This window comes from Schistocerca serialis, chromosome 1 (genome assembly GCF_023864345.2).
Source record: "Schistocerca serialis cubense isolate TAMUIC-IGC-003099 chromosome 1, iqSchSeri2.2, whole genome shotgun sequence".
NCBI classification, from domain to species: domain Eukaryota; kingdom Metazoa; phylum Arthropoda; class Insecta; order Orthoptera; family Acrididae; genus Schistocerca; species Schistocerca serialis.
In genome coordinates this window covers 799,316,189-799,328,495 of record NC_064638.1, presented here as the reverse complement: position 1 = coordinate 799,328,495, position 12,307 = coordinate 799,316,189, and the positions used below count along the sequence as shown (strand labels likewise).

General features: G+C 39.4%; 1 protein-coding gene across 7 annotated transcripts in view; it reads left to right on the top strand.

Annotated features, from left to right (window-relative positions):
* The window catches only part of LOC126483868 (longitudinals lacking protein, isoforms H/M/V-like), a 155,820-nt gene extending 143,813 nt beyond the window's left edge, over positions 1-12,007 (top strand). For 6 of the 7 annotated variants that reach the window (XM_050107143.1, XM_050107098.1, XM_050107107.1 and 3 more), the window contains 2 exons: positions 693-1,113; positions 11,321-12,007. In XM_050107143.1, coding sequence (XP_049963100.1) covers positions 693-1,113 — 421 coding nt within the window. In that variant the 3' untranslated portion in view covers positions 11,321-12,007. The remainder of the gene's footprint in view (positions 1-692; positions 1,114-11,320) is intronic. The other variant, XM_050107151.1, reaches the window with a different exon arrangement.
* Positions 12,008-12,307: the final 300 nt, after the last annotated feature.

Sequence of the window (12,307 nt, the reverse complement as noted above, 5' to 3'; positions counted from 1 at the left end):
CCAGCATAATATGTCTTTCATCGAAACTTCGTTTCTTAACCGCAGGTTTCCATTCTCCATCCTTCTGCACAGACTTTCTATATTGTTCTGAGTGAAACACCCTACAACTTTGTAGTTGTGGTCCGTGAAGCTTATAAGATTTCGTCTCTTCTGGGATTGCCTAAATTCTTGTACCTTCTGTATGTCTTTGTGTGTCTTCTGTCATCTCAAATCACAAACAAGAACAGCAATAGTACACGATGAAAATGACAGTTCTCTTTGTAATCAATGCAACACTTCCGTACAGCGAATGTATAGGCAACTGAATCAGCAGAAAGGTAGGTGTGTGTGTGTGTGTGTGTGTGTGTGTGTGTGTGTGTGTGTGTGTGTGTGTGTGTGTGTGTGTGTGTGTGTGTTTTATAGACACTGCTTCTTATGATATTATCTGGGCAGCAGCTGTTACAGAAATGACATTGTGCTAACAGTGTGCTCTTAGCCATGAGTCAAGCCAATCTAGGTCGGAGGCTTTTCATTGGCAGTTACAAACAAAGGGAAGACAAGGTGTGGGAGAACTAGCATCCTCCTCCCCAGTTGCTTTTGTTTTAGTATGAAACATACTAATAACTGTGACCTTATGTTAATTTCATACTAATAACTCTCCGTCCCCCATGTGTGTTTCACATCAAGTAATTTAAGTTTTCTTTTGCCTACAGTGTTAGAGATTTCTGGTCAGAATCTGGTCCTGCTGACGTTCTAGCTAAAGTGCAGAGGAAAGAAATCACACTGTTTCGAGCAGCAGAGATGTTAAATGTGACAGTGACGACTCTTGCAAACTACCTTTCTACATTGCGCCAGTATGAAGGAGATGAAAGCCTTGATGATGCAAGAGATCACGATGATATGTTTGGAGATACATATAAAACACCAGTTAAGAAATTTACGTCAGCTCTTGAAAATAATCCTGATATCACTATTGTGAAACAGGAACCACCAGGGACAATGATGAACCATGAACCGATTGATAATGATAGTGCCCTTCCTTCAGTTGGAACAAATGATGCAGACCATTCCGACACAAAAACTGTTGGTAGCCATCTACCAACAAATGGAGTAGATGACGAGGGAGGTGAATAGGTAAGTATTGTTGGTTGCTCAGATGAAAACTGCTTTGTTGTTGTTAGTGATGGTGGTAATGATGGTGATGGTGATAATAACAGTACTAATAAAAGTTCAATTTGGCCATGATACTGCATAACTGTAATGCATAGGATTTCTGCAGAGTAAAATGGTGCGTCTGGGAAACCGCTTTTCTGTAATTAAAAAGCATGCCACAGTGACTGGTGTTAAAGAACGTAAAAAATTTGACAACTTAGTAAGGATGTAAGTGTGGTAATGTAAAAGATGATGGCAAATTAGAATAATCTAAATAAATTTACAGATAATCAAGAAAAGACATTGAAATAAATTCAGCAGATGTAACTTTTAAACAAATGTAAAAGATTTGGTGGAGAGGGGAGGAGGGAAGTTAACTTAGAAAACCAAGGAGTATTTCATTTGGTGAAGGAGAGGAGGTTCTTCGTTTGGAAACATTTGTATGTTTCTAAACTGTGTACTACCCACAACAATATAATTTCATTGTTTTATGCCACTTTGATCCTGTTGTAGTTGTGAATTTTTTAAGTTGTACTGATGAAATATTTTCATATTGCTTATGCCAGTGGCCTTGCCACAGTGGTAACACTGGTTCCAATCAGATCATCAAAGTGAAGCACTGTCGGGTTGGCTAGCTCTAGGATGGGTGACCATCTGGTCTGCGGAACACTGTTGGCAAGCGGGGTTCACTCAGCCCTTGTGAAGCAAGCTTAGGAGCTACTTGATTGAGAAGTAGCTGCTCCAGTCTCATAAACTCACATACGGCCAGGAGAGCACTGTACTGACCACGAGCTCCTCCATATCCGCATCCAGTGACGCCTGTGAGCTGAGGATGACACGGCGGCTAGTCGGTACAGTTGGGCCTTCATGGCCTGTTTGGGTGGAGTTTAGTTTTTCATATTCCTTATTGTCCTGTCTTTGTTGTAACTGTCTCGTGTGTTTTCTTCATTTGAGAATCATATGATATGCTGCTAGGCCAAGTTAATCTTCTTTGAACAGGCATTTCTTTTCTGCTGTCAGGGTATAGTTCCTTGCAGAGTTACAAGGCACCACTTGATGTTTCCTCTGAATTTTTTTGTTGAATGCTTTATGGCTGCATTCAGGTAGCTATTAATAAATAATGTAACATTTTCAAATTGACAAGAACATAACAACCATAAGCCTCCCATAAGAGCTGAGAAATGGCACTAATATAAACATTCATATATGGACAGTGATGTTACAAAATTGTACCCATTGTGTTAAATTGCTGCTATAGTCTTGATTTATACTGTAACATAATTTGAGATGTGTTTTTGATAAAACTGCTAAGTACTGTCTAGTAATATCTCTTTTTTAATTTTTTTTAATTTTTTCTTCTTCCTTTTATCACTAGCCTCTTCTTGCTCCACATCTCCCTCTCCAGTGTCACACCATTTCCATTTCAGAGTCCACATATTATGGGCTTCTCCTAATGAAGCTACTAATACTTACTTTTGTTTTGTGTCTGATGCTCAGCATTTTGGATAAATTTGAAGAACATCATTGTGATTAAGAAAATGAGAAAATTGCATTAAATTCTATTTAGTTACAAACAATCCAGCTCAGTTTGGGGCCATATACTGTACTTCAGAGCCAAAGAACTCGCATAATGCAAATCTTCCTCTTCCTTCTTTAAAAAATATCTAGCTCATAAATCATTGCAAATTATCAACAACAACTTACTATTGTCACAGTGAGAGTTACTTATATAATTTGAAACATTTTCACATTTTACTGTGCGTTCAGTGTATTATGTCATCTGCGTTCCCCCCACGCTGCCAATATTATAGAAGATTGACATGTGTCACAGCGTAATCTGAACTGCAAACATCAGCATGTAATTAACTCTATGAAAAAATAAAGCTAATGCATTAATCATTCATGTATGACCTTATGAGGATACGCTTCTATAATATAATCTGTTAATTATTATGTTGCAGCAAATGTCATGGTAAACCAACACACTGGTTTGGAACCATCTAATAGCAATACACTTATGGGTGCAGACATATAGTGAGGTTCTGCTGTGCTTGTAACTATAAGAGCAATATTAGCTGTGTAATGAAAGAGGCCCTGTTATTGAACAGGTATTAAAGTGGAAGCATTGAAACACAGAAAACAGAGTTATAAATATTACTAGATTGCAATGTCAAATGTATTCTTTTATTTTCGCACACAGGTAGCCAAAATGTTATAACTGGCATACTGACTATCTTATCAAAATAAAAATGTTGTAGGTTAACTTTTTATGGTTGGGGTTCAAAATCAAGTAAAATTTTTGAAGGACATCATAGTTGCCTTGGTTGCAAAAACTGTTTGTCCATGAAAACAGTTACTATAGTTTTGACCATGTGGCCATTTTCAATCAGTTTTCTCTGAAAATTTTTTGCTTCAACACATATCAAAACTATGAAAACTATTTTACATGTGCAGGGTAATTATAAAGTCCATGAAACATTTTAAAAAATCCGCACAGGGAAATAGCTAAACATAACATTTGGTGAATGGTGCCCCTCCACATATCCACAACTGTGTATGAGTTTACCTGAAAGAGACATTGCCACATTGCTGGATAGGTTGTGTTGCAACCGCTGAACTAGCACTACTCAAGTGCCCACAATCGTCACTGGACTCAATGCTTTGTGATTTTTGCTTGCGGCATTACATCATTGATAATGTTTGCATTCCATCTGTATCGCAGCACTTTGAACTGTGACACTGCAATGCAACAGCTGTTCTTACCATCACTCCTGAACTGATGTGGGTATAGTTAGAATTGGACCGTCGAGTAGATGTGTGCCGTGTGATAAAGTATGGACACACATAACATTTATAAACACTCTAAAAGAAAACAAACTTTTTGTCTTTTACATAACCTATTGTTTGTTAAATTGCTCTTGACCATTTATCTCTGTCGATTTTTTGAAATGTTTCATTCACTTCATGCTTAGTCTGTATTGTCATCATCACTTCAGTGTGCTGAATATTTAACATTGTCATCATCTTTGGCATAAACAACATTAAACCATTTCACATACATTACACTGATGGCAACTGAGACTGTTGGTGGGAAGAAGATATTCAGAGGTCATGTTTTTCTGCCTGGAGAACGAGTTCTTGTCTCTGATAGTGGGCATCAAGAACCAAATTATGTCTGCACTCAGGTGGTGAATGATAACGAAAGTTTACATGTTGCCAGCTGACGTGTTCACTGCATGTCTTTCTACTCAAGGATAAACACCACGAAACTGACCATATACATGAATTTCCACAGAACAATTGTCCAACTTAGGACATTCAATAGCCAGTTGTTCAGTTTGCGCTGTGGTATGATTTGGAGGCTTTCTTCCAACACCAGTTTCCTCAGACTCGAGAGATGGGAACTTGTTCTGCAGTGTATCCTCTTATCCCACCACCCAACTGAAATCTGAGACAGTTCTTACATAATACGAGGGTTATTCCAAAAGTAAGGTCCGGTTATAAAAAAAAATCAAAACTAAAATGTTTTTTCAAAACAATTGTTTTATTTACATTCCTTACATCTTTATCTATTTTTCTACATAACTTCCATACTTATTTAAACATTTGTCACATCGTTCAACAAGCTTTTGAATGCCCATGTTATAGAAATCGGCCGCCTGTGACGATAACCAGTCCTTAACTGCTTCTTTCACTTCATCATCTGTGTCGAAGCGCTTGCCGCCGCGAAACTCCTTTAAGTAACGGAACAGGTGGAAATCACTTGGCGCCAGGTCCGGACTGTAAGGAGGATGGTCCATCTGTTCCCATCCAAATTTCTTGATCAGAGCTTGCGTTTCATTTGCAGTGTGGGGTCTGGCATTGTCATGCAACAACAAGATTCCAGACGACAAAAGACCACGTCGCTTATTCTGGATTGCACGTCGAAGTTTAGTCAGGGTAGCGCAGTAGGCGGCTTTATTAATCGTTGTTCCTCTCTCCATAAAGTCGACTAACAATACTCCACGTCTATCCCAGAACACAGTCGCCATAACCTTACGTGTTGAGATTGTCTGCTTTGCCTTGACCTTGACTGGCGATGACGTGTGACGCCATTGCGTTGACTGACGTTTAGACTCTGGAGTGATGTGAGAAACCCATGTCTCATCCCCTGTGACAACATTGTCTAAAAGACTGTCACCTTCCTTATGATATCGCTCCAAAAAATCAAGAGCAAAAGCCATTCTTTTCATTCGTTGGGGCTCAGTAAGCAGCCTGGGAACCCAACGGGCACACAATTTGTGAAACTTCAAATGTTCAGACACAATTCTGTACAAAGTTGTTCTACTCACATTCGGAAAATGCATGTCTACGTCTGTAATAGTGAATCGGCGATCTTCACGAATTTTTTTGTCAACCGCATTGACCAAATCGTCTGAAATCACTGATGGTCGGCCACACCGTGGTTCATCGTGCACATTATCCCGTCCTTCATTAAAAGCTCGCACCCACTTGCGCACTTTACTGTCGCTCATTATGTTAGGACCGTACACTTCAGTAATCTGCCGATGGATTTCCGCCGCTGAATTGTTTCTTGCAGACAAAAACCGTATCACTGCCCTTACTTCACAATCGGCGGGCTGATCAATTGTCTTAAACATTGTAAAGTGACACTGTGAACTACACTCAGCAACAGTAACAAAGCGAATGGCAGCGTTTGACGCGCAAGGCTTGCCGGGAGTCGGCGCGCATGCGTGTTTTGTCATTGGCGCCAAATTTCAATAGTTACGGCGAATCGGACCTTACTTTTGGAATAACCCTCGTAATTGAATTGTTTAAGAAAATACAGATTTTGTAAAGGTCTCTCCCCTACCATTTCTATTTATAGTTGCAACATTACTCGTATCCTCCATCACTGCTTGAGTATTAATCACTGTTTAGAATCTCTGTTACATATCTGCAAGCCTCATTTTGTGTCCTCATTCAGCCTCAAAAGAGAATATAATAAATGATGATAGGAATTTTCAGTAAAGTTGTAGACGCTCCATATATTCAAATTACTTTCAGTAGACATTTATTTTAACACCAGTGCTGAAATGATCAATTTGCTGTTTCAGATAGTTAAAAATTTTTTAAAAATACCGTCAAACCTAAATCAACGAATGATAGCTGACAGTGATTAATTGTAACTGATTGTGACTGACTGACTGACTACCGAAGACAAATTGACAGTGACTCGATGCTTAACAGAGATTGCCTGATCACAGCTATTTATTTGCCACTAGCAATTGCATTGTTCGCCATGCCTGTTTTCAGATGTTCATAGAAATATTTTTAATGTATGTTCACAAAATAATAAAATACATATCAATTAAATTTTCAATGGATATTTTAAAAACAGGAATTATGGACAGTACTTGTACACCTATGTAAATTAAGTTATTTTATTTAACTAATGACAAATTATTCTGTAAATGACTTTGGTACTGTCCTCTACTTTTATGGACACAGTATTCTAGTGAACTCCATCAAAGGTATCCCAGAAACAAAATCTTATGTTTGAAATATTTCATTAACTAACATATTTTCTCAGTAATTATATTCATTTTTAGCAACAACAAAAATGAGCTTCAAAATAGTAATACTGGATTTTTGTAAGTGTTACATTTGAGAAGTTGTCAAGTTCTGTGTTTCTTACAAAAATAATGTTTTTTCAACAGCAAAATTTCCTAAATTTAAAAATTTAAAAACAAGATAGGAAAACTTATGAAGGCAGAAGAAAAGGTATTTAAAATGAGATACTGTGTATGTGAGGACTGTTCAGAAAGTAATGACCAATAGGTCACAAACCAGAAACGGCAATGAAAATCCAATGAATTTTTCACATATATTTTGGGCATTGTTTCTAGTACACCTGTCGATCATGTTACATCGCTGTTTTCAGTTCTGAGCAGTCAGTCAGCATGTAAAGATGCCTAGAACAGTAGTGTCTGCCACCAGGAATGGGTTATCACTGCACACCTGATTTCAAGCAACCTTACATTAGGTAACTGTCATGCATTTTCTTCTTCATGAAATTCTTGGTTGCACACTGCAGAGACAATGAGGATGACCCTACAGTGTTTTTGACGGGAAGTGTTGATCACCCACCTTACAGCCCAGACTTGGCTGCCTCTGATTTTTTATTCCTGCTCACATGAACCACTGGCTATGAAAACAACATTTTGGCACAGACAGTGAACTGCAGACTCGCATAGAGAAGTGGCTGAAAGAACAACCAACTGCCCCCTATGATGAGGGTATTGGAAAGTTAGCACAATGCCAAGACAAATGTCTTAAATTGGAGCAGCAACTATTTAGAGAAGTAACTGGAAGATATTGCAAACTGTTGCAAATAAAATGGTTTTTGGTTTTCACTGTGGTTTCCATTTCATGACAAATCGGATCTTACTTTCCAAATAGCCCTCGTAAATATTGAAACGGACACAGCTGTCAAGCTAGTCAATAAATGGGGCCTTATATTTTAAACTATACGAATCGTGAAAAGTAAATCTCTTTAAAGAATTTCACATTTTGAGTGACCTATGTACATACATAAGAATAGAGGAAAAAATATTATTTGTAAGGAATGATACCAAGACAAGTGAATCTGGTCCACCTTGCTGTGTTTCAAATGTGTAGTACTATCCAAATACTTTCTTCTGCAGCCTTCTGTGTAATGATAGGTTGTTGAAATGAGAATGAATCAGATTTTATACAATTCATTGACAAATTATGCTTCTAGTTAGTTGTACAAAATCTTTCATGCGAGAGGGGAGGTACTTTCCTAATGCAGCTGTTGGGAATTTATCACAAATACAACTACTTTGGTGCAGTGAGGTGTCTTGTATCTCATACTTTGCCACTGTTATTGTTGTTTACTTTTATCATTGACCACAAAAATGTTGTCGACATGATTCTGGTTACAGCTCTTTTGGCACAACATTCCATGATCGGTACCAAGCATACCTGGCATCTTTTAACATTCTCTCCAGTGATTTTCGTAAATCATTTTGTCGTTTATGTGAATGCACCGGTATAGTCACTGCTTTTCAGTCCAAATTGCCAGTCCTTTTTTTAAATTTTTACTACATTTACATGAAACTTCCTATTTGTTAAAAAAATTTCCCAAAATTCATCAGGTTTTTTTTTTCAAAATTTCTTAAATACTCTTTTAAGATGTAGATTCGTAAACCCTACAGCTAGATAGATTGTAATATTGTCTATTACATTGTACACTCTGGTGCCTCCTCTACCAAACATATCCGCATTATATTAGCATTGCTATTCATAGCTCCAATACCTGTAAAACCAACTAATTTTGGCTCATTGTTTGTCCAAGCCTCCATATTCCTTACAAAGATCAACCTACATAAGATCTTTTGAACTAATTATCTCCTCATCCACAGTCTGTCTCTAAATACAGTACTACAAGTGTTGTCACCTCATACTCTTTTCCATTTATCAGTGACAAAAATGTTATCAGCTTTTACACCAGTTCACTTTTACCAATCATTTGAAACCACAATCTTCATGTCACCAGCATGATCGTTAATAATTTTCTGCGCAATATCTGCAATTTTTTGTACAGCTATTGCTTTCAGAATAGAATTTTGGTTCCTCATTCTGTTCCAATTTTTACACACACCACAAGCATATGTTCTTTATTCTTCATTTTCATATACTTGTACTTGTTGTATCATGTATTTATTCTCCTTCAAATAGAAATATTTTTTCATTGCTCCTGTCTGCTGTTAACTGCCCCAGTTGAATGGATTCCTTATTTTCTTTCTTGGTGAGTTGGTAGTTCACTTTCATGCCATCTTCTTAGGACAGTGTTTTTATTTTAATGTTGTAAATAGGACAGATTGCTACTCACCATATAGAGCAGATGTTGAGTCAGAAACAGGCACAACACACACTCACACACACACACACACACACACACACACACACACACACACACACACACACACAAAGGCTTTCGCAATCACTATCTCTGCTCTGACCACCAAAGCTGGGCATTGTGGTGGCGGTAAGGGGGATAGGTGGTTGACTCTGACAGCTCGCTGAGTCCTTTTACCTGGTAGTCTCTGCAAATCAAAATAACAGTGATACAGCCAGTGTTGACAGATAGGATGCTTCGAAAAGACCACCCAGAAACAAATTCATGGTACAGCAATGGTCACCTTCATGGCACCATCCTATAATAACCTATTCATGGGCCATGTAGAAGAATGCTTCCTAATCACCAGAATCCCAAACCCTTCATCTGGTTCAGAGTCATTGATGTCTTTATCTGAACCGAGGGTGTGGAGACTCCTCTAAAACCTTAACACCTTCTCCCTCATTAGTTCCACTTGGTCCTCCTTAACCTGCCCTCACTCACATCATTTCCCATCTTTGCCCTCACCATCTGTCTCATTTAACCTCTTCACTCCCCAGTCCACTTCGTTTCCCCCCTCCCCCCTCCAAACTTCATTTCCCCGTCTTTGAATACCCACATCTGCTTCGTTTACCCTTTAAGCACACACCCATCTGTTCCATTTTCCCTTCAAGTACACACCTTCCTGCACCATTTCCTCTCTAAACACACATCCAACTGCTTTGTTGCCCGTCAAAGCACACATCCATCTACCGTGTTTGCCCTCTTTGCACATTCCCATCTGCCTCGTTTCCTCTCTTTGCACATTCCCATCTGCCTCTTTTCCTCTCTTTGCACATTCCCATCTACCTCGTTTCCTCTCTTTGCACATCCCCATCTGCCTCGTTTCCTCTCTTTGCACATCCCCATCTGCCTCGTTTCCTCTCTTTGCACATCCCCATCTGCCTCGTTTCCTCTCTTTGCACATTCCCATCTGCCTCATTTCCTCTCTTTGCACAACCGTCCGGAATGGCCAAGCTGTTCTAGGCGCTACAGTCTGGAACGGCGCGACCGCTACGGTCGCAGGTTCGAATCCTGCCTGGGGCATGGATGTGTGTGATGTCCTTAGGTTAGTTAGGTTCAAGTAGTTCTAAGTTCTAGGGGATTGATGACCTCAGAAGTTAAGTCCCATAGTGCTCAGAGCCTATCTTTGCACATTCGCATCTGCCTCGTTGCCTCTCTGTGCACAGTCCCATCTGCCTCGTTGCCTCTCTGTGCACAGTCCCATCTGCCTCGTTGCCTCTCTTTGCGCAGTCCCATCTGCCTCGTTGCCTCTCTTTGCGCAGTCCCATCTGCCTCGTTGCCTCTCTTTGCACAGTCCCATCTGCCTCGTTTCCTCTCTTTTTGCACATTCCCATCTGCCTCGTTTCCTCTCTTTTTGCACATTCCCATCTGCCTCGTTTCCTCTCTTTTTGCACATTCCCATCTGCCTCGTTTCCTCTCTTTTTGCACATTCCCATCTGCCTCGTTTCCTCTCTTTTTGCACATTCCCACCTGCCTCGTTTCCCCTATTTTTGCACATTCCCATCTGCCTCGTTTCCCCTATTTTTGCACATTCCCATCTGCCTTGTTTCCCCTATTTTTGCACATTCCCATCTGCCTTGTTTCCCCTCTTTGCACATTCCCATCTGCCTCGTTTCCTCTCTTTTTGCACATTCCCATCTGCCTCGTTTCCTCTCTTTTTGCACATTCCCATCTGCCTCGTTTCCTCTCTTTGCACATTCCCATCTGCTTCTTTTCTCTTCTTTGTCTCTCCCCAATTCTCTTTGTTCCCTCTCTTTGTTTCGTCCTTAATCCACATCGATGTCCCCCCCCCCTCCCCCCCCCCCCCCCCTTGCCTCAACCCCCAATCCGCTTTGTTCCCTGTCTTTGCCTCTTCCCCTCATTCGTTTTATTCCCCACTTTGCCCCTCCCCCCACACCCACTTCGCACCCCTCTTTGCCCCACCATCCACCTTGTTTTGTCTCCTTGCCCCCGCCCTTTGTCACCATTTTTGTGTGGTTGCCCTGTTGTCCCCTCTCTTTGTGTGGTCCATTTCCTTGTCCTCCCACCTTTGTGTGTGGTCCACATCCTTGTCTGTAACACCCCCGCCCTGTGTGTGTGTGTGTGTGTGTGTGTGTGTGTGTGTGTGTGTGTGTGTGTGTGTCTGTTTTACACATGAACGTATACGTAATAGCTAGATGTCTTAAATATTATCCGTTTATGTGATGGTTTAATTATTTGAGTGTTTTTTTCTTCTAATTTCAGATATTAACTGTTTGATTCCTCAAGGCTCTAACAGTACAGAACATTCCTGAAATGAAATCAGCTTCTTCAAAGATGCCATCACACCTTTTTTCTACATTTTCTGATATTTGTATGAAGAAAATTGTATTTAAGTGATGGTTACTCGGGAATGTGGTACAAATGGTTCTAAATTGATGTAGCCATGTGACTGTAATACAAGAAATTACTGCTGTATGATAGAACTGGGATAACCTTTTGAAGTCCAGTGGTTTTGTTTATTTTTATTGCAATGGATTTGACTGGCAGATGTAAAACATACAGAACTGGATCCGCACTCCTCTTTTGCATCTCAACACAGACTGAGAAAAGGGACACATTTATGTGATGTGTGACTGGTATTCAGAGTTTTGTGCAATCAGTTGTTCTCTTTGTAGACTGGAATGAACTGACTGTGTTAACAGCCACATCGTCTATGCTTTGTAGACAGTCTCTTAATTTTATTTTACTTTTTTTTATTTATTTCTGTTTTGTACTGAGGAATGTTTACTGACTAAATGATATTGAATGAAATGATCTAGCGATATTGTTGACAGAATATTTAATGTTAAGGAAGATATGGTAAAAGCCTATTATAATGCAGCTTTCTATTTCTCACAGTGTGCATTGTAATAGACATATTTCAATTAAAACTGATGACTCCAAAATTAACGTATTTGTAAGTCATTTTCATTCTTTCTTAATTGTCCTTAGTTGCATTTGTCGTGCTTGGGTGATAAGTTGCTTTTTGTAGTATTTTGTTATCCAGCAGGAGTAATTATTGTTTCAGTATGGTGACACTCTTTATCACTCATTGGAAGTAATACCACAGTGAGCAAAGGAAATGTTGAACAGTCCTGCAAAGAGGTCACCATATTTGCAAAATTAGTCAAGAACAGTTTCATAAGTTAAAAACAATTTAAGTTTGGCAATAAAACAAGTACCAAAATGTTGTTTGCACCACCAACATCT